This window comes from Hippichthys cyanospilos, chromosome 7, assembly GCF_059441005.1.
Source record: "Hippichthys cyanospilos isolate Australia breed blue-spotted pipefish chromosome 7, RoL_Hcya_1.0, whole genome shotgun sequence".
In the NCBI taxonomy this organism is placed as follows: domain Eukaryota; kingdom Metazoa; phylum Chordata; class Actinopteri; order Syngnathiformes; family Syngnathidae; genus Hippichthys; species Hippichthys cyanospilos.
This window is the reverse complement of record NC_142375.1, coordinates 1,451,790-1,473,571: the sequence shown is the minus strand read 5'-3', so window position 1 is coordinate 1,473,571 and position 21,782 is coordinate 1,451,790. Positions and strand designations below refer to the sequence as shown.

At 40.8% G+C, this 21,782-nt stretch overlaps 1 protein-coding gene across 2 annotated transcripts in view; it reads right to left on the bottom strand.

Moving 5' to 3' along the window:
* The window catches only part of pin1 (peptidylprolyl cis/trans isomerase, NIMA-interacting 1), a 50,441-nt gene that overhangs the window by 28,086 nt on the left and 573 nt on the right, over nt 1–21,782 (bottom strand). For both annotated transcript variants that reach the window (XM_088418598.1, XM_088418597.1), the window contains exons 2-4: nt 21,178–21,263; nt 14,108–14,216; nt 13,911–14,021 (exon numbers count right to left, since the gene is read on the bottom strand). In XM_088418598.1, the coding sequence (XP_088274724.1) occupies nt 13,911–14,021; nt 14,108–14,216; nt 21,178–21,263 (306 nt within the window). The remainder of the gene's footprint in view (nt 1–13,910; nt 14,022–14,107; nt 14,217–21,177; nt 21,264–21,782) is intronic.

The following is a 21,782-nucleotide window of genomic DNA, read 5'->3' as shown; positions in this document are numbered from 1 at the left end:
CGTATATGGGATGGGAGTCCAATGTGAAACACACCTAGGAGCCTATTTTTTATCATAGTACGAGCACCACCTAGTGGCAGCAAAAAATATAGCAAATCCTTAATGTTTTTATGTACTCTGCTGAGCCCCTTGAAGTGATATCCCTTAAATGTTTTCTGAAAAGCCAGTGGCCATGCCTTATGCCCTCCACAAATGAGTACGATGTTTCCACAGTGGGTGTGGCCCATACGGCATTGAGAGTCACAAAACTGTAACAATAAAAGCTGCAGTAACTCAACCCAAATTGTCCCACCTTGTCTAAAGTTTACATATTTGGTAAGAGTCCTGCACTGAAGTCATCTACAACTACGTTTTCATCGTTCATACTCCTTGTTCATACCCCGGCCTGTTCATACCCCAACGTGCACAGGTCTGCGAGGGCCCTTTATAGCTGCTTGCAGCTCTAGTTATTATTATTATTTACTGTGCAGCGCTTTTCCATTTTTGAGGGCCTAAACATGCACGAAAAGTCACCAAAATTTGCACATTTGTCGGGCCCGGTGAAAAATTGGATATTTTTGTGTTTCCCAAAACAATGCAAAAAAAATGGCTCTGCAGCGCCACCTAAGGTCGAAAAAGTGCACCTGGTCCTGGCCCGTTTGACCTAGAGCTACGAAAATTTTTTGGCATATGTAGGACCTAGAGACCTACAAAAAAGTCAGCGCGAGCCATGTGCTCAGATGTACAGAAAAAGAGTTATGAATTTTTGAATGTGCATTTTTGGCCCATTTTTGCACGTTTGTAGGTCCCAAACTGCTCCTTGTTTCTCCTAAACGCTTTACTCAATCACCTTCAAATTTGCTGTGGTCCATATTCACACATAGGGGCACAAGTGTGCGAAATTTGGTGCAGATCCGCTGACATATATGATAGGGGCGTGGCTTCAAATAATGTGTTCAATTTTTCCTTCGCCAAGAGGGACAAAAACCTTAATAACTTTGATGTACTAGCTTAAAAAAATCTAAAACTTCATAGACACATGGAAACTTATGTCTTTAACACCTTTAAAAAAAGTTTTTTTAAATACCTACTAGCGCCGCCTAGTGGTTGATTAAAATGTCATTTTTTACACTCTCATGTATTGTGCTCAGTCTGTTTGAGTAAAACAAATGAAAATTGGTCAGAATATCAATAAGACATGGAATATTAAGGTTTTAAAATTTTACAACTTTTCGATAATGGGCTTAAAAAAATCTTAAATTGCTTATAAGGCCACCTAGTGGCAAACAAAAATGTCAGTCTGATTTCTCGCGAAAACGAACAAAATTGCTGTATTTGGACCCAGATGGTCTTATCTTTTCTAAACATTACATATTTGATGGATTTCCAATGCGGAATACACCTATCAACTTATTTTTTGTTATAGTGCGAGCGCCACCTAGTGGCAGCCAAAAATAGAGCATTTTTTAAACGTTTTTATGTGTTTAGCTGAGCCCTTTGATGTAATATCGCTGAAATTAGGTCTGAAAAGCCTCTAGACAGCCCTGCTGACCTCCACCAAATTTTACGAAGTTTCGATAATGGGCGTGGCCTCTACGACCATTTTCATTCCGAAGCTCTATCTGTCCAGTAAAAGTTGCTCTAATTTGACCCAGATGATCTGATCTTCTCACAATTTCACACATTGGATGAAAATATTCTCCTGAACATATCGACAAAAATATATTCCAGTTTAAAGCTAGCGCCACCTAGTGGCTGCAAAAAATGTCATTAGTCGAAAGATTACAGTCAATCCTGTTTGGTTTGACCTACAGCTATGAAACTTTGTAGGCAAATGAAGGACTGCAAGACCTACAAAAAAGTCAATAGAAGTGATGCGCTAGGATGTACAGAAAAATTGTTAAGAATTTTTTTAATGTGCTTTTGTCCCATTCTTAGACATTAGCTGGTCTCAAACTAGTGCCTTTTTCTCTTAAACCATTCACCCCATTACCTTCAACTTTGGCATGAATCATTATCCAACTGAGGGGCACACATAGTCCAAATATCGTGAAGATCTCTTGACAGAAAAGATGGGGGCGGAGCTTCAAATTATGTTTAATACTTCCTTCGCCAAGAGTGACAAAAATGTTAATAACTCAGCTATGACAGCTTCAAACCATCTGAAACTTTCCTGGGACTTTAAAAGTCATGCAATAATACAGCTATGTGATAAACTTTCAAATCATTTACAGCGCCACCCAGTGGCGGACAAAAATCTCATTTTTTATACTTTTATGTACTGTGAAATGCCTGTTTGACTAAATGAACTAAAAAATGGTCAGAAAAGCTATGACACATTGGAACATTAAGGTTCTCAACTTTTATGACTTTTCATTAAAGGGCGTGGCCTCTATGCCAACTCAAAGTCTGATGTCTCCCCAAAACGGTGAAAGTTGCTGTAATTGGACCTAGATGATCTGATGTTTGCAAAACTTCATATATGGGATGGGAGTCCAATGTGAAACACACCTAAAAGCCTATTTTTTATCATAGTACGAGCGCCACCTAGTGGCAGCAAAAAATATAGCAAATCCTTAATGCTTTTATGTACTCTGCTGAGCCCCTTGAAGTGATATCCCTTAAATGTTTTCTGAAAAGCCAGTGGCCATGCCTTATGCCCTCCACAAATCAGTACGATGTTTCGACAGTGGGTGTGGCCTATATGGCATTGAAAGTCACAAAATTGGAACAATAAAAGCTGCAGTAACTCCACCCACATTGTCCCACCTTGTCTAAATTTTACATATTTGGTAAGAGTCCTGCACTGAAGTCATCTACAACTACTATTTCATTGTTCATAGTCCTTGTTCATACCCCGACCTGTTCATACCCCAACGTGCACAGGTCTGCGAGGGCCCTTTATAGCTGCTTGCAGCTCTAGTTATTATTATTATTATCATTATTATTATTATTATTAGGGCCCTAGCAACTATCGCTGCGAGAGCCCTTGGTGTTTTAGGAAACACCAAAATGTCACATTTTTCGCTAGGCCCCACAACTGTGCAAAATTTGGTGACTTTTGTGCATGTTTAGACCCTCAAAAATGGGAACGTTCTTTAAGAGTAAATAATAATAATAATCTGGAGAAAAATAATGGCTCTGCAGCGCCACCAATGGTTGAAAAAGTGCAGCCAGTCCTGGCCTGTTTGCCCTAGAGCTAAGAAAATTTTTGAGCATACAGTGGGGCAAATAAGTATTTAGTCAACCACTAATTGTGCAAGTTCTCCAACTTGGAAAGATTAGAGAGGCTTGAAATTGTCAACATTGGTAAACCTCAACCATGAGAGACAGAATGTGGAAAAAAAAACCCAGAAAGTCACATTGTTTGATTTTTAAAGAATTTATTTGCAAATTTTGGCAGAAAGTAAGTATTTAGTCACCAACAAACAAGCAAGATTCATGACTGTGAAAGAGGGCTAACTTCTTCGAATGAGGTCTAATAAGGTCTAATGATGCTTCGTTACCTGTATTAATGGCACCTGTTTTAACTCATTATCGGTATAAAAGACACCTGTCCACAACCAGTCAGTCAAGTCAAGTCAGTCACATTCCAAACTCCACTATGGCCAAGACCAAAGAGCTGTCGAAGGACACCAGAGACAAAATTGTAGACCTAAACCAGTCTGGGAAGACTGAATCTGCAATAGGTAAAACGCTTGGTGTAAAAAAATCAACTGTGGGAGCAATTATTAGAAAATGGAAGACATACAAGACCACTGATAATCTCCCTCGATCTGGGGTTCCATGCAAGATCTCACCCCGTGGCGTCAAAATGATAACAAGAACAGTGAGCAAAAATCCTAGAACCACACGGGGGGAACCTAGTGAGTGACCTACATAGAGCTGGGACCACAGTAACAAAGGCTACTATCAGTAACACAATGCGCCGCCAGGGACTCAAATCCTGCACTGCCAGACGTGTCCCCCTGCTGAAGCCAGTAACACGTCCACGCCCGTCTGCGGTTCGCTGGAGAGCATTTGGATGATCCAGAAGAGGACTGGGAGAATGTGTTATGGTCAGATGAAACCAAAATAGAACTTTTTGGTAGAAATGCAGGTTCTCGTGTTTGGAGGAGAAAGAATACGGAATTGCATCCCAAGAACACCATACCCACTGTGAAGCATGGGGGTGGAAACATCATGCTTTGGGGCTGTTTTTTTACAAAGGGACCAGGACGGTTGATCTGTATAAGGGGTAGAATGAATGAGTGAAAATCTCCTTCCATCAGCGAGGGCATTGAAGATGAGACGTGGCTGGGTCTTTCAGCATGACAATGATCCCAAACACACAGACAGGGCAACAAAGGAGTGGCTTCGTAAGAAGCATTTCAAGGTCCTGGAGTGGCCTAGCCAGTCTCCAGGTCCTCAACCCAATAGAAAATCTGTGGAGGGAGTTCAAAGTCAGTGTTGCCCAACGACAGCCCCAAAACATCACTGCTTTTGAGGAGATCTGCATGGAGGAATGGGCCAAAATAAAAGCAACAGTGAGTGAAAAGCTTGTGAAGAGTTACAGAAAACGTTTGGCCTCCGTTATTGTCAACAAAGGGTACATAACAAAGTATTGAGATGAACTTTTGGTATTGACCAAATACTTATTTTCCACCACAATTTGCAAATAAATTCTTTAAAAATCAAACAATGTGACTTTCTGTTTTTTTTTTTCCACATTCTGACTCTCATGGTTGAGGTTTACCCATGTTGACAATTTCAGGCCTCTCTAATCTTTCCAAGTTGGAGAACTTGCACAATTAGTGGTTGACTAAATACTTATTTGCCCCACTGTATGTAGGACATTGAGACCTACCAAAAAGTAAGCGCGAGCCATATGATCAGATGTACACAACTGGGCAAAATTTGGTGAAGACCCGCCAACATATATAATGGGGGCGGGACTTCAAAATAAGGATTCAATTTTTTTCTTCACCAAGAGTTACAAAAACCTTAACTCGAATGTACAAGCTTCAAAAAATGTAAAACTTCACAAATACATTAAGACTCATGCCTTTAACACCTCTGTAAACATTTTTTTAAATAGCTTATATCGCCACCTACTGGTTGATAAAAATGTCTTTTTATTTTTTTACACTTTTATGTACTGTGTAAGTCTGGTTGAGTAAACCAGATAATAGGCGTGGCCTGCATGCCAACCCAAAGTCAGATGTCTCGTCAAAACTAAAAAAGGGGCTGTAATTGGACATAAAATGGCTTTTTGAGTAGAAAAAAAGCCTCCCAGTCCCAGCCCGTTTGACCTAGAGCTATGAACATTTGTAGGCATATATAGGACCTCGAGACCTACAAAAAAGTCTGCGCGAGCCATATGCTCAGATGTACAGAAAGAGTTATGAATTTTTGAATGTGCACTTTTGTCCCATTTTTGCTCGTTTGCAGATCTCAAACTGCTCCTTCTTTCTCCTAAGCGTTTGACCCAATTGACTTCAAATTTGCTGTGGTGTATTATCAGACTTACAGGCACAATTGATCAAATATTCGTGAAGATCTGCTGACAAATATGATGGGGGCAGGCTTCAAAATATGTATTTAAGTTTACTTCGCCACATGTGACAAAAACTTTAATAACTCAGCTGTACAAGCTTAAAAAAAAATCGGAACCTTGATGCTACAGGCACACCGAACACGAAAACTTGCGTCGCTACGCTCATTCCCGCAGTTTTCTGTCATCACCAATCGAATCATAAGATCGCCATCTAGAAGTCTCACACTGAACAGTGAGTGGATGCTTACTGCAGGAAGGCGGTGCAATGTTGGAGTTTCTATCCAATTAGAATTCAGCTAACTTATGTTGCCAGGCAGTATGAAATCTTCCTGCACCCAGCCAGAAGCTTAGGCATTCTGTGCCAGCGCAGATGGATATGTGAGCGGTCCATATACTTAATAGACAGCTGTAATAGCTAATCGAGTCATAAGATCGCCATCTAGAGGCCTCACCTTGAATGTGACGTGATTGAATGCTCACTACAGGAAGGCAGTACAATGCTCAGCAACCAAGCAGTTGTTTGTGGCATGATTGCTCTTGCGTTAAAGGCGTAGCGTAGCTATTAGCTAACCTATCCCGGGCGGGGGAATGTGTTTTGTCCGCCACTTCCAATTAACGAACTATGAAGGGCCATTTTTCTGGCTCGGCTAGCAGGAGTGTGAGCTCAACTTTTCAGTTTTTCTGGTTGGGCCAACATGGGCATGAGCTGGACATTGCTGGGCTACCAGGGGCATGAGCTTACCCTGGCAAATAGTTATGCTGGGAATGCCTTTTGGTTGCAAAGGATCGATTTGGTGTTCGGAAGTAAATTGTTTAACCAAGTGTGAAGGGAATCATATATTAGGTTGTTATCATTATGTTCTTAGTTCATTGTTACCCATTTATGCAATCCTAGTTCATCTTGACCCTGTCCTTAGATAGAACTGTTGACGCACGAAAGTGTGAGCCGGGACCTTGGCCCAGCTGCCGGTGGCGCCCGGCTGGCTCTTTTGTTGTGTCTTGTAATCTGCTATGCTTCTATTCAATAAAAGCCAGGGGGAACGGCTGGGCAAGTGGAAAACTGGCGTTGGAAGACCCACGAGTTACATTTGCCCAAGCTTTTTTTTCCCTATGCCGGCATAGAAAAGTCAATCTTGGCTGGTCTGAGTTACTCTTTTTGCTGTTTAAGCAGCTAGGCTTGTCCTAGTCTTCTTTTCTGAGATTACTCTGACATTCTAACTTGGTCCGTTCGAGCCGGATGGTTAAGAAGCCTTCTCTTCGGTGGACGATCGACGACAGCTGAACCAATCGGTATACCGTCGGAATCCGTTGGATTCTGGAAACCCTCCTTTCCACGAGGCCAGACGTCGGACACCGCTCACCGGAGGAACGCAAACACCATCCAACGAACCAGAGTGACTCGACCAGCGGAGAGATTGCAAGAACAAAAGGTCAGTCTGACGAGTCTGAATTGTCCACCGGACGTTAAACGTGCGGTCCATCGGACCTTAAACGGGCGGTCCATCGGACCTTAAACGGGCGGTCCATCGGACCTTAAACGTGCGGTCCATCGGACCTTAAACGTGCGGTCCATCGGACCTTAAACGTGCGGTCCATCGGACCTTAAACGTGCGGTCCATCGGACCTTAAACGGGCGGTCCATCGGACCTTAAACGGGCGGTCCATCGGACCTTAAACGTGCGGTCCATCGGACCTTAAACGTGCGGTCCATCGGACCTTAAACGTGCGGTCCATCAGACCTTAAACGAGCGGTCCATCGGACCTTAAACGGGCGGTCCATCGGACCTTAAACGTGCGGTCCATCGGACCTTAAGCGAACGTCTTGACGGGTTCAGTCTGACGAGACTGGCTGGTCCATTGGACCTTAAACGTATAGTCAATTGGACTTTAAACAAACGGCCTGACTTAAAAAAGAGAAAGTTTAACATCCGGTGCACAGTTGCTGATCATTTTTTGTGATGTATGAGTGTGGAATGAATGTGGAGTGGTTGTCCTGAGTGACGGGAAATCTAAAACTGGTGAAACGGTCGTGAGTATAAACACCTGGGGATATCCGCCTTTCGAGGTAGAAGCTCGGTATCCGACACGACACCAGGCACGTAGCATTTCTCCCGTGACGAAGGAAACATAGTTAATCATGAGTAAAAAAAATAAGTCCTCCGAGGCCGCAACTCGGCCCAAGGAGGCAAAATGGGAAAAGGAATGTTGTTGTTTTGTGGATGAATTGAAGGAAAAAGTACGTCGGGCAGAGATAGATAGCAAAGGAAGTACTAAGTATGTGGAAAAATGGAAAAACCAATACGGCTTTTCAGGTGACGTGGATGATTGTGACGAATTGGAGAAAGTGTTGAGGAAGTTGTCTTTGAAAGATAAAGAGAAGAAAAAGAACAGGGAACATGGAAAACAGTGGTTTAAATGCAAGGCTTTGGTTGACAGAGCTAAACAAAAACGAGTAAGAAAAGTGGCTGAGAAAAAAAGGAAAGCTGATGATGATTTGACCGAAGCCACTAACCTGTCGGCAACTAACACAGCCAGACAGTAAACCCAAATTAACGGTGGAAAACAGACACCAACAATTCGTACCTGAGTTTACCACCATATTCTTAACACCTGAGGTTTTCAGAGGCGGAGTTGACAACCAGGCAAGACTGTGGCCACGGCAGTAAGACCCTTTTCGGGACTGGGTCTCAGCTCCACATCTGAGTACTGAGGGTTGACATGAAGCCAAAGGAGTGATGCCATTTGAAATGGTGTGTGCAAAAAGTGTGTCTTGTACGTGCTTAACAAAGTCCGCATATACGTTGTAAACTGCATGTTGTGTGATGTGGATCTGCGTGTGTATCTGTCAGTTTGCTGGTGTGTAACTATTGGTGTGTTACATGTTTGTATGTTAGATTGTTAGAAATAAACAATGATATTTGTTGAAATTTGGCTAAAATACATTGTTAGATCGGGCTTGATCTAGTCTGCATGGTTAAAAGTCAAAATGACAAATTTGAGATGGTTTCAAACCTGAGGTTTGTGGGCAGAAACTGGTCCATTCACAGGGTTAATTCTCAGCACACAGGTGAAATGAGAAAAAATGGAAAAATATATTATGGGATCAGTTGAGACTAAATTAAGAATTAGGATGTTTCCAAATGCTAGATTAACTGGCAATGAATAATTAGTGGTTGAAACACAAATAAAATACACAAAGTTGTTGTGTTATATGTGAGGCTATGCCAGGGGTGGATAGCCAGATGACGTTGAATTATAAATGTTGTGTTTTCATAGCTTAATAACATGTAGGCATGTTGTCGTATGATAGCCAGTTTGGGAGACTGTGGTATGAAAATGAGAAGTGATTGTGAGTTTAAGTTTGTGAAGCTTGCTCTGTTGAAATTTTCACACAGTTTGCTGCATGTGTTGCTGTTATTGTTGTTGTCATAGTTGTGAGAATTGTCGTTTTTGCTAAAGTTGATTTTGTTGTTTTGCTGTTGTTGTTCTTCAAAGTGGAAAATATTTGTAATTGGCAAATTGATAGAGACCACTGAATTTGTTAGAACAAAGCTGAAGAAAAATTTCAAATAGCAAAATCGATAAAAGAGAAAAAGTTGAATCTGGAAATAGCAGCAGCCACTAAATGAAACCAGAAACAGCCAAATACGTGAAAAGACACAATCTCAATTGGCCCACATGTGAACCAGATGATGTTTTGAATTATGCAAGAAAAGAAATGACCAAATTACAGCAGGAAACCGATTAGGCAAACAAAGCAGCCAAAGAAACAGTCATAGGTGTGCCCACAGTTGCCAAAGCACAAGACAACCGCATTGACACACTACATGATGAACAAGACATACAGACCATCTTGATATCAAGGAAAACATCAGCTCCTAAACTGTAGCAGCAAAAATGGCTAAATAAAGGAGCATAACAAGATGTTGAAGAAAAAAGTAGATTGGCGGTTAGAAAACCATGGTTACTAAAATTCTGATTTGAATGAGCAGCAAAGTTGACACATGAGCTTTGCCATGTGTCAACAGGGGGGAATATGCATGATCAGTTGCATATGGGTTCACTTTTTATACTCAAAATGTTTGTGTTTTTTGTAAATGTTGTGATATCTGTTTTTGCAATAATGCGCAAGTTTATTTGTGACCACATAGAGGCAAATTTCCAGAACCACCCGAAGCATTTCATATGATATATATGGATGACATTGAATCAAATAAGGCATTAGGAAAGCAATATTGTTTCGTCATATTAGATGCATTCTTAAAGTGGGTTGATTTCTTCCCAACAGCGCATTGTGATGCAAAAACAGTTGTCAAAGCATTGTGTGATCGAATCATACTGACATTTGGCAGTCTGAGAGTAATTAGAAGTGACAATTGATTGCATTTTGTGAAAAAAGCTGTTACTAAAGTTGGAGAACTGTTGAATATCAGAAGGGCTTGTTGAAAGAACAAATGGGACAGTCAAGGCCATACGCATAAAAACAATGCAAGTGATAAAGAGACAGCGACCAGATTGCATTCTTATTGTGGCCACAGAAATGAGATTTGTTCCGCTGAAGGAAAAACTTTATCACCATTTGAAATAGTATATGGAGGACCATACGGACTAGCAGACTTAACCCATGACCAGCCACCTAGTGGATGTTCTTTTCCAGTTCACATGAAAAGACTGTTTGGCACAAGGGAGATGCATAAGCACAATGACTGGCCAGTGTGTTCTATCCCACAGAAAACCCGGGTCCAGATCGGAGACCAGGTGTTCCTCAAGGTGCTGACGACCTCGTTGGGACAGTGAACGCTGGGATGGCCCGTTCCAGATGATTGCAGCGACACCAACTGCAGTGAAAGTTGAAGGACGCGACGGGTGGATCCACCAGTCGCAGTGCAAGATCCTTCGACCCCCTGTTGATGGGCCTAGCGACGCCAGTCCCTCGAAGTGAGGATCAGCACCCCCAAGTGCACGGACGGTGCACCAACGAAAGACCACAGTGGAAGAAAGGGTTTTTGTGGTAAACACACCCCTCTCAGGAGAATGGCCTGTCCGCCAGCACTCTTCCGAGCAGCATGCGGCTTGATGCTGGGCGGCGCCCTTGTGTCCGGACGACCAACCATGCCTACCTCAGACAGACAGCGTTTGCCCACCAGCGTCATGGGCAACCTCCAGCTCCAGACGGACATCACAGGAACAGCGATAAACGCTACGTTTGTTTCAGTGTTGAGAACTCCACCCATTGGTCCAAATGCAACACTGACAAACCACCAGTCCCAATCACCAGACAAACTTCTGTCTATTTTTGATGCGATTGGCATGCCTTGGAGCATTCCTGACAAAGACAAATTGATTGACAAAGCAAATGCAGCGGGTTCGCATTTGCCATATTTGGTGCTCTATTTCCAGTGACTGTGTACAAACACACTGATTTTTTTCAATGATGTCAATCATAAAGTATACTCGTCGACTGATACCGCGGACGCACCTTCTACACACACAGCTTCACAACTACATGCTACTTCACTTATGACTATTCAAAACAGACAGGCACTCGACATGACTGGCAGAAAAGGGTGGCGTGTGCAAGCTTTTGCCATCAGGTGAATGTTGCGCATTTATTCCTTTACACACTTTGTCTAATGGCTCGTTGTCTGAGACACTGACACTGCTCAGGGAGTGCAGACTGAGGACTCTAAGTACAGTATAGAGGGAGTTGAAGCTCAACCCCTTCCTGCATTGGTTGCAGGACTTCTTTGGCAATTGGAAGGGCGTGGCTGTAGCCATTGCTTCTGTCATCATCTGCATTCTCTTGCTGTCATGTTTCTGCATAACCTGCGGTGTGCCCTGTGTAAGATCTGTGCCACCAAAATCATGGATGCTGTTGGGGTTAGCAGCGCAAGTGACCGTGACCATGACTGACTATCAACCTGTTGACTCTGACCCCGACTTTGACGACGATTCAACAACTGTCAGAACCATTCAAGATGCACCCACGGAAAAGATTTTAGACATAGGATGTTGATATGGTTTGTGATGTGTATATACATGTATTGGACCAAAAGGAGCTTTAGCTTTTGCTTTTTCTTTTTTCCTTGTAACAAGCTCTTGCTTGGGAAGGGTTTCTACCTTTTTCCCACTGGGTTTTTGGGTAGTTTTCTTCCCACTCAAGCAATAGCTTTTGACATCGTTTGATGTGTTTTCATAATGATAATCAGGGGGGATATGTGAAGGGAATCATATATTAGGTTGTTATCATTATGTTCTTAGTTCATTGTTACCCATTTATGCAATCCTAGTTCATCTTGACCCTGTCCTTAGATAGAACTGTTGACGCACGAAAGTGTGAGCCGGGACCTTGGCCCAGCTGCCGGTGGCGCCCGGCTGGCTCTTTTGTTGTGTCTTGTAATCTGCTATGCTTCTATTCAATAAAAGCCAGGGGGAACGGCTGGGCAAGTGGAAAACTGGCGTTGGAAGACCCACGAGTTACATTTGCCCAAGCTTTTTTTTCCCTATGCCGGCATAGAAAAGTCAATCTTGGCTGGTCTGAGTTACTCTTTTTGCTGTTTAAGCAGCTAGGCTTGTCCTAGTCTTCTTTTCTGAGATTTCTCTGACACCAAGGCAGCAACGAGACACCAAAGCACGGCTGGACACATGCGCTACATGCTTTTTTAAAACTTACGGGGACACCTGAGTGGATATACAGTATTGTACATCTCAGTTTGAAGGTAACGAGAGCTCCTCAATGCGCTACAATGCTTTAAAAAAACTTATGGGGATACCCGAGTGGGTACAATGTACATCTCAGTGCGAAGAGAAAGAGACCTACATCATGAAAATGTAAAGAAAAATCGGGAGATATTGAAAAGACTGCTCGATTGTGACCACTGTTTATTTTATTTTTCTTTATTTGTTGTTCATTTTAATATGTTTGTATTATTTCATTTCATTCATATTAAATCAATAGTAAAGAAATCAAATTATGTTCTTATATTAATCTGCGATTTGTAATTTGGACTTCATAAAATTAGAATGATGTGAAACCATGGGAATGTATGAATTGATCTCTAAGGCAAGATGAACGATGCCTGCGTCGGTGACGCATAACTTTTGCCAGGGAACGCATAGTTTCGAATCGACGTGCGTCTCTCGAATGCATGGTTTTGTTTTTGTTTTTTTCATTGTCTGTCTACTATTTAATTCAACAAAAGTTCACAACTTACAAACATTAACAACTTCGTTCGCCATTCTGTTTTATCTTGCGGAAAAAACAAAACGTCATTTGAGAAAAAAAAAGAACACATCTTTGTTTACAATAATACTGCGACTGGTGAGCCGAGTTGCCATGCTTCTGGAAAAACCTTCAAAATGAAATTGCCCCAATGCTGTTTGTTTCCTACGTTACTCAATATTTCACATTTTATTTACTAAGCATTGTTTGACTTCTGTTATAACCAGGAGCGTCACCAGACAGATGTCACCACGGTACACGCTAAGTGCAGTGCTTGGGCGAAAACGTCATCAATAAAAACAAATTCACTTTAGAGCGCACACTACTGTAAGTATAGTAATTAATTGCTGCTGTACGGTGGATTCCCGGTTTACAACGTGTCTGCCTTACGTTTTTTTCACCTTACGATGTGGCCCGCAACATTTTTTTTTTGTCCCCTCTTTATGCCATTTTTTTCACCTTAAGACACCTCAAACATGGTGGTCACTCCGCACTCTTATGTCTATACACTAGTCACAGCTTACGTCACTTAATATACAGTGATCCCTCCTACTTTGCGGTCTCAGATATCGCGGTCTCAGTACTTCGCGTTTTTTTCCAGGAAAAATAAAATATATTTCAAAATAAAAAATAATTTAAAAAATGTGCAAAATGTACAAAAATTGCAAAAAGCAAAAAAGTACATTATACAGTACTGTAATAATCACATAACGAATTAATATTAGTTAATAACTTAAGAATTTTTCAAGCGCTAGAGTTTGTGACATTTTTTTTAATCTTATTTTGAAATGCATGCTTTTAATTTGTCGGGTTGTGTTGCATTTCCGTTTCCTGTGCGTCATTCGGCTTGTTACGGTGACGTAGTGAATGACAACGTAAGCTCATATTTATATACATATACATATATGTAAAAATACACACACATAAGTATATATATATACATACACACACACACACACACACACACACACACACACACACACACACACACAGGACTACGGGCCACAGTGAGAAATGACTTTTTTTCAAAGTGAGGAAAAAGGTACAGTACATATCGCATGTTTACTGTGTAAAGTTTGCATGTTTACATTTTGATACTTTTGGTTTTAGTTAAAGTAATGTATTTATGTCTATGTTTTTAATATTGCTACTACGGTTTTAAGTGTGACCAACCTCTGCCGAAGAGTCCCAAGTCACCACCGTTCTTGGCTGAACTGCAGTCGCTGAACTGGGAGGCCAAGTTCTCAAACTTTTCCTCTTCTGACTTGAGGCGCTCGATGTAGTCTGAAAGGGGGGGGGGGGGGGGGGGGGGGGAGTCGAGGGAAACTCAACGACCGTTAAGGGATCAGGAACCAGGTCGGGTGGCTTACTCAGAATGAGATCCCGGGCCTCATCTTTGGAACGCGTAATGTTCTCCTCCCGCCAGGATGACGGACGGCGCGACTGCTTGTGCTTGACCAGCAGGTGTGAACAGCGCACCTGGTATGCAAAAAAAAGAAAAAAAAAGAAAAAAGAAATTACAATCATTGCTTATATGCATTGGAACATTTAAATAACCTGAAGATCTGACATTTGTTTCTAAGGTGATAGATAAAAACAAAAATGACAACAACAAAAGTCCCGTAACAGAGTGTTGAGTATTTCTCATATCTTTAAGGGGAAAATCAACGCTCCAAATTTCTTCACCATAATATTTTGGATTCAACCCCATTAGTGGAATATAATGGTACCTTCTACTTACGAAAATAATTTGTCTCGGAAGTCATTTTGTAACATGAATTTTTCGTAAGTAGAGCCACTTTTTACATGTAAATAGCCTTATCCAGTTGAAGCCCTCAAAATGCTCCTCATTCTTTAAATCACAGGTGCCAAACTCAAGGCCAGATCAGGCCCACAACATCATGTGGCCAGTGAAATGCTAATTATAACTTTGAGTTACTGGCTAAAGCACCAAATTTGCAAGTTGTCTTCAACTTTTACAAATTTGGGGGGGGAGACAAGCATTTTTTTTTTTTTCTTTGAACGTTTTTAAGTGGCCTCTGATTTCAAAATATACAAATGTGACATACTTAAAATATATTCGATCAGTAATAGGACCTCCAAGGAAACTATTAACTAGTGTGGCCCATGATAAAAATGAGTTTGACATCCATGCTTTAAATGAATATTAAGAATAAATTATAAAAATGCATCAAAGACTAACAAATACATAATCAAATTACATTAGTGCATGATAGTTATGGAATTCAATATGCATCATGTAACGAATAATTTAAATAAAAACTCTCCTGTGCGGTCCTAACCGCGTGTCTCTGTGTTGTTATATAGCCAGCTAACAACAAGAGCACTCCACACGCAAGGCTTTCTTTTCTTGTTTTATGCCGATATTGAAACATGGATAAGTGTTTGTAACAGTGGCACGAAGAAAAATAAAACAATTACTCATTACGAACATAAAAAAGTTATGCTAAAGTTAGCAGTAGGCTAATACCCGAATACTGCTATGAAACACTCAAAAATAGCTTCCCTTATCTGGACTGCTTACACAGAAATACTTACAAAGACAATGCTTTCTTAAAGTTCAAACGTTTCCAGTCCACAAAAGCATAACCTCCAGTTCTCACATACAAAGAGACCCTGGTTTACGAGATTTATCCGTTGCGCAGTTGGGATCGTAACACAAATTCGCTGTATGGCAGGCTATCCAAATCTATGTTAATTAGCTAATGCGCGTAAAATCCCAGGTAAAAACATCAAAATTGTATATAAAGTACATATTAAAAATGGTATCAAAATAGTGTAAAATCCCAGGTACAAACATCAAAATTGTATATACAGTACATATTAAAAATGGTATCAAAATAGTATACTAAGTGCTACGTATAAATGATATCCATGGCCATATTCAGTAGTGAGGGTAGCCTAGCTTAGCCTTCTTCATATTACTTGATTATCTCCAGCTTTGTTTCCATATAAATCATCTTCTTACTTTACTTTTTAACATCACTAGCAATCTTGGGACCCATGACCAATTGAAGTTTGACTCACTACAATGCACAATAAATACCATATTGAAAGCACTCTCAAACGAGATCAAGTCTTTAGGCCGGACATGTCCAAAGTCTGGCCCGGGGGCCAAATGCGGCCCGTGGTCAATTTCCATCCGGCCCGCAGCCTCCGTCATAAAATCAATAACATCTGGCCCGCATGGAAAATTATTACATTGGGCAGCAGCGCTGTTACCTGCATGTGCTAAATGCTGCCATCTATTGGCTCAATTAGCAACAGCAAATTAGTATACAGCGATCCCTCCTACTTCGCGATCTCAGATATCGCGGTCTCAGTACTTTGCGTTTTTTCCCAGGAAAAAAAAAAAAAAAAAATCAAAATAAAAAATCATTTAAAAAATTTGCAAAAATGTTCAAAAATTGAAAAAAGCAAAAAAGTACACTATACAGTACTGTATTAACGAAGTAATATTAGTTAATAACTATGTTAAGAATTCTTCAAGCGTTCGTGACTTTTTTTTATCTTATTTTGAAATGCATGCTTTTAATTTGTCGGGTCGCGTTGCATTTGTTTCCTTCCTGTTTTACGTTTTCTGTGCGTCATTTGGCTCGTGACGGTGGTGTAGTGAATGACAACGTAAACTCATATTTATAGTTTATTATCATTTATGTTGATAAGGCACGCTACTGCCTATGTTTAGTAAGCGATGAGTGTTAATTCTGTTTATGTGTTGGTTTGTGTAGAGGTTGCACTTCATAGTTAGTAGTTGTTGTTAGTTGTTGCTAACCCGCTAATGTCGGGTAAAAATACAGTAAATTCATAGATTAAGTGTTTAGATGTTCGTTGACTGACTTTTAAGATTGTTGTTGATTTATTATTCAACAGATACTACATGATACACCATACATGAGCCAAATTAAATGGGAAGTGATGACTTGCGTCCTCTTTCACCGGAGTCTTGGTGCAGATAACCAGTCCTGAGAACACATTCTCAACAAACTAAGTAATATTAGTTATCTAATTAATATACAATAGTGTTAATAATGTTAATAAGGATAATGTAACGTTAAATAATAGCAGAAAGGAAATAAAATAGGCAAAAAATACAAAAAAAAAAAGGGTTGTTTATGGTTACTGCGGCTATATTGGGGCATACATAGAAATCTAGGAACTGATACCCTACTTCACGGGTTTCAGACTTCGCGGGGGGTTGACAGCCCCCATTAACCGCGAAGTAGGGAGGATCACTGTATGAGTAATTGACTGTTATGAGCCCCTAATTTTGTAAAATGGCGACAATCAACAAAAGGAGGAAAGTGTGTGACGCAGTGAGCTGCGGTCAGCATCAGCAGCTTTACATCACCAACTTTTACTGACAGCTGGATAAGGACAAGTAACCGAGAGATTCGAGCATTTGGTAAGAAAATTCGTTGTTCGTATTTGTGTGAGAAGACATTCTCGGTTATGAACTTAAATAAGAGCCGTGTGAGGACACGGCAATCGGACTCTGACTTACAAAACATCTTGCACATCCATACTACTGCAATAGAGCCACACCTGGCTCTATGCACTCCAGATCTCAGTTTCACCAATCACACTCATGCGGACAAGTCATTTTTCATTTACGGCAAGTCTGAAAACGTTTTTTTTTTTAAGTTTTCACTCCAGAATGAAAACCATTTAAAAATCCAATCAACATTTATAGTTACTAATTTCAGATTTTAAATGTGCCCCGCACTTCTTGAGATGATGATTACTTGTACATTTCTCTGTTGTGTTTAAAAATTCTATAAATATGAAACTGTCAAGGTGATATATTTTTTTGTTTCAAATGTAATTTGCACCTCAGAGTACAATTACTTCTGTTCAACTGTTACAAAAAAGTTAAAGTGTTAAAAAGAGAAGTGAATATTAAATTTCAATATTTAATGTCAATTCATTTTTGATATTGTCAGACAAATCTCTAAAAGAAGACTAGGACAAGCCTAGCTGCTCAGCAGCAAAAAGAGTAACTCAGACCAGCCAAGACTGACTTTTCTATACCATGGTACAGGGAAAAAGCTTGGCGAGCGATCTCATGCTTTGCCGGTACTAATTCAACTGCTCAAGCACCCCTGCCTGCTTTTTATTCTTTCAGCAAAGCATTGCACATTACAAGACATAACAAAAAGAGCCAGTCGGGCGCCACCAACAGCTGGGCCAAGGTCCCAGCTCACACTTTCCTGCGTCAACACCTTTATCTATGGACTGGGGCGAGATGAACTAGGACTGCATACATAGATGGCAATGCACACTATTCTAGACAAGAAATACGCACATAATGATAACAACCAAATATTTGATTCCCTTCACAGATATGCATGTTTCAAATTAACCAAAACACATGCTTAAGATACTGAAAATAAATAAGCAAATGTTAAACACAGAACGGCTCGTTGAAATGTATTAAAATTAATTGCTGTTATAAGTAAAGAACGCCTGCCAAGGTTGGCCACCTACATTTTTAACAGGCCAAATCTGGCCCACTTAGCAAAAAGTTTGGACACCCCTGCTTTAGGCATTTATCTTTGTGACCATGTGCACCAGCCCCGTGATGCCGACCAATAGTAGACCAGTATCTTAGGGAGTCGTGGCACTGGCCAATGGCAGACCAGCATTGTAGTGACATAAGCGGTGACACGTGTATAGACGTATGAGTGCACACTGACCGCCATGTTGGATGTGTCGCGCACACTACTGGCATGTTGGATGTGTCGGAAGGTGAAAGAAAAAAGGCTGGGATGTTGTAAACCGGGGGGTCCACAGTCAATTTTTTTTAAACTCCGAGACAGACACATCAAAGATTGCCTCTAATGTAAGAGTACTCACTCTGCTCTTCTGCTCCAATTACACCGTCAAACGATCCCCATCAAAAATGTCTCATTTGTACCATTTTAACCGTGACTTTGAAACTATTTTCTCGTTCATGAACAAAAATTATTATCTTAATATTTTAACTATTAATAAAATGTCCTTTGACGGATGACTTTGAACCAAACGCATGATACCTCCTAAACCTCTAATGTAATCATATTTTGGATTAATTGTAGCGGTTGATAAAATAAATGCAGTTCCTTTGTTTTCCTTGAGATGGTGCTGGTGTTTTGGGGATGTTACCTTTTTAGGTCATTTTAGGTTTTTTTTTTACACTCCCAGTGACCATCTAAGTTTACTTAAGTTTAGCTTGCGGTCATGCGAATGGCTTCCTGTGTGATGTCACTCAAGAAAACAAGCTAACGTCAGACACGACAGCCCAAAGTGGTATGCTGCTAGGGCTGCACAATTATGGCCAAAATAATAATCACAATTATTTGTCAGTATTGAAAACACGATTATTAATCACAATTAGTCATCATGTTTGGTCAAACATGTCTATTTATTGCGCTTTTTTTTTTTAAACAAGGAGTATATAAACAAGGCTTCAAGGATTGATACGAACAAATAATAAACTAAAAAAGTAAATAATTGACTTACTTGCTGAGTGTAAGCCTATGAAAAATTGAAGCCTAATGCCGCGTTCAAATGGAGCGCGGTCAAGATTAAGTTCCCTTTTCACGCAACAGTGTCATGCGAATGGGAGGGGACTGAGCTTGCTGTGCACTTTACAGTGGATCCGGAAAGGAGAGCCTTGCTGAGTACTTTCACTTTGCTGGAATGTGGCAGAGCCAATATTTTCTCCGACAGCACATTTATTCTTCTTTTTCTACACTGCATGTCGCTCACTTTATGGCAATACTCCTTTGCCATTTTTTTTTTTTTTTAAAGTTTCAATGTCGCAATCAAGTGGCCGACACCGTACTAAATACTGTGCTGTCAGTGCTGCACTATTGTTATTAGCACAGTCACTACGGTTCAACACCTGTTACAAAACGAAGCAATCGCCGCACATAACAGTTGTGCCTTTCAGTTGTGAACAGTTGTCAATAGTTGTGAAGTTCTCCCTTCCGCCATTCTACAAGCCAGGTGAGTGCTCTTGCTTGGCTCCGTTTTTGTACTGAAAGCTCAGCTGGCCGTGTTGGGTAGCTCCGGGTCGCCGCAAAGCAGCCTCCATGATTCATTCCTGCCCCCTGTTGGAGACGTTGAACCTTCCCGAAACGGATTGGCTGACGCGACACGCAACAAAAGTTCAATTTTTACAACTTCTCGCATCACGCGTAATTACGTGCCTCGCCTGTCGTGCGACGCTGCGCGTTGCTCCATCGTGTCGCCCGACGCGTCATTGCGCAAACTCCATTGACTACAATACAAAACCTTTGCGCTCCATCTGAACGCGGCATAAGCCTACTTAGAACCAAGCACATTGTTTACTTTTAAGCAAATTTCAATCAATTAGCAGTCAAAATGTCGTTTCAAACTGAATTTATTCCAAATTTTTGCCAATAGTGATCAGGTGAGAATCTCAAAAACATTTTACACTGGTAAATAATATATTAGAGTGAGAAAAACATAAGTTTTGTCATGTGAACATGTGGGAAGCATTGCCCCTTTGGTGGTAGGATGACAAAGTGCTTGATTTGATATGTAAGGTAGACATCATGTTACTATCTCCGAGGATCAGTTTAAATAATTGCGGCAAAATATCAATTGGAATGCTGTTAAGACTAGCGGCGCCGCTTAGAACATATTATTACAAAGAAAATGTTTTAGTTGACTTTGCCTTTAAGATTATTCTATACAGACGTTATTTGCTGATACCTGCAGTAGAGTATAAAAGCAATTGGTTGCTAACATTTTAATTGATTTGTTCTTAATTTGAAAAGAAATCAGTTCTGTTCCTGTCAAGTCATCAAAAAATAAATAAAATAATTAAATAGGTTTTGCTAAATACTAAATGGACTTCCACTTATACAGCACTTTTCCAGCTCTGGTACTCAAAAGCACTTTACACTAACTAGTCATTGACCAACTGAGGACGCAGTATCAGGAGTAACTCGGGGTTCAGCATCTTGCTCAAGGACGCTTTGACATTGTCACAATGGTCAGGTATCAACCCCCACAGTCTGTCGGCTGGAAGATGACCACTCCACCACTGAACCAGGCCAGCGCTTTTTTACCGACACATGCAGTAGTGTGCAGAAGCAAATGTGTCACTAAAACACAATTTAGCATTATGAGTTGCTTGTTGCATCGTGACAGAATAACTTGGAATAACTGGATTTTAAGCACATTTTCTTTTTGTACAGCTTATTAGGTTCTTCCTCTCTGCAAACATTGTTACATTGTACATAACAGACAAGTTTGACAACCTCAATACAGCATTTTGAATGCAACGTTAACTAGCAAGATTGTATAGCATTGATCACGTTACATCTATTTTGCGCCCAATTTGAACGCTATCTCCCGTCATTGAATGAGAAAAAAAAAACATACAAGGCACATTTCTGAAGCGTACCTTATCAGGCTCTGAGCGGGTGTCTCCTGCAGCGGGTCGCTCCCATTGGCTGGCGTTGGTCACGCGGTTGAAGTAATACACTTTGCCTGCAAGACAAATGGGCGGGTATTCGCCGGCAATTCCCGCAGGACGCATTGGGAACGAATTCAAACTCATTTGGAATAGTTTGGGATATATCTACGGTTTAAGTGCTTACATATTATCGCGGGTCCTAATACCTCAACCAAGCGGATGGCGAGGGTTGAGTAATTAATTTAGCATCATTTTGATAGCAAGGGAAAAGCTTGTCACAGTAACAGAGTTGATGAAACATTCTAAGTTTTAATAACTTTTGACAAAACGATATCTCACAATCAATTTTCCCATCGTCACAAGGCGAGCTGGGTCCGCACCGTGACGTCACGCAAGGCACAGGGCGGATAGGCGCGAGCCAACATTATTTCCAAAATTATTTAAATTCACAACAAACTGTATTTGACATATTTGACTACACTTGCAACTGGCGTCTCTTGTGGCTGCAAGTCGCTCAGGTTTGCTAGCTGCTAGCCTAGCGTCTAATCACTCAACCGCATTGCTGAATCGCTTTGCTAGCTCCTAATCTAAAC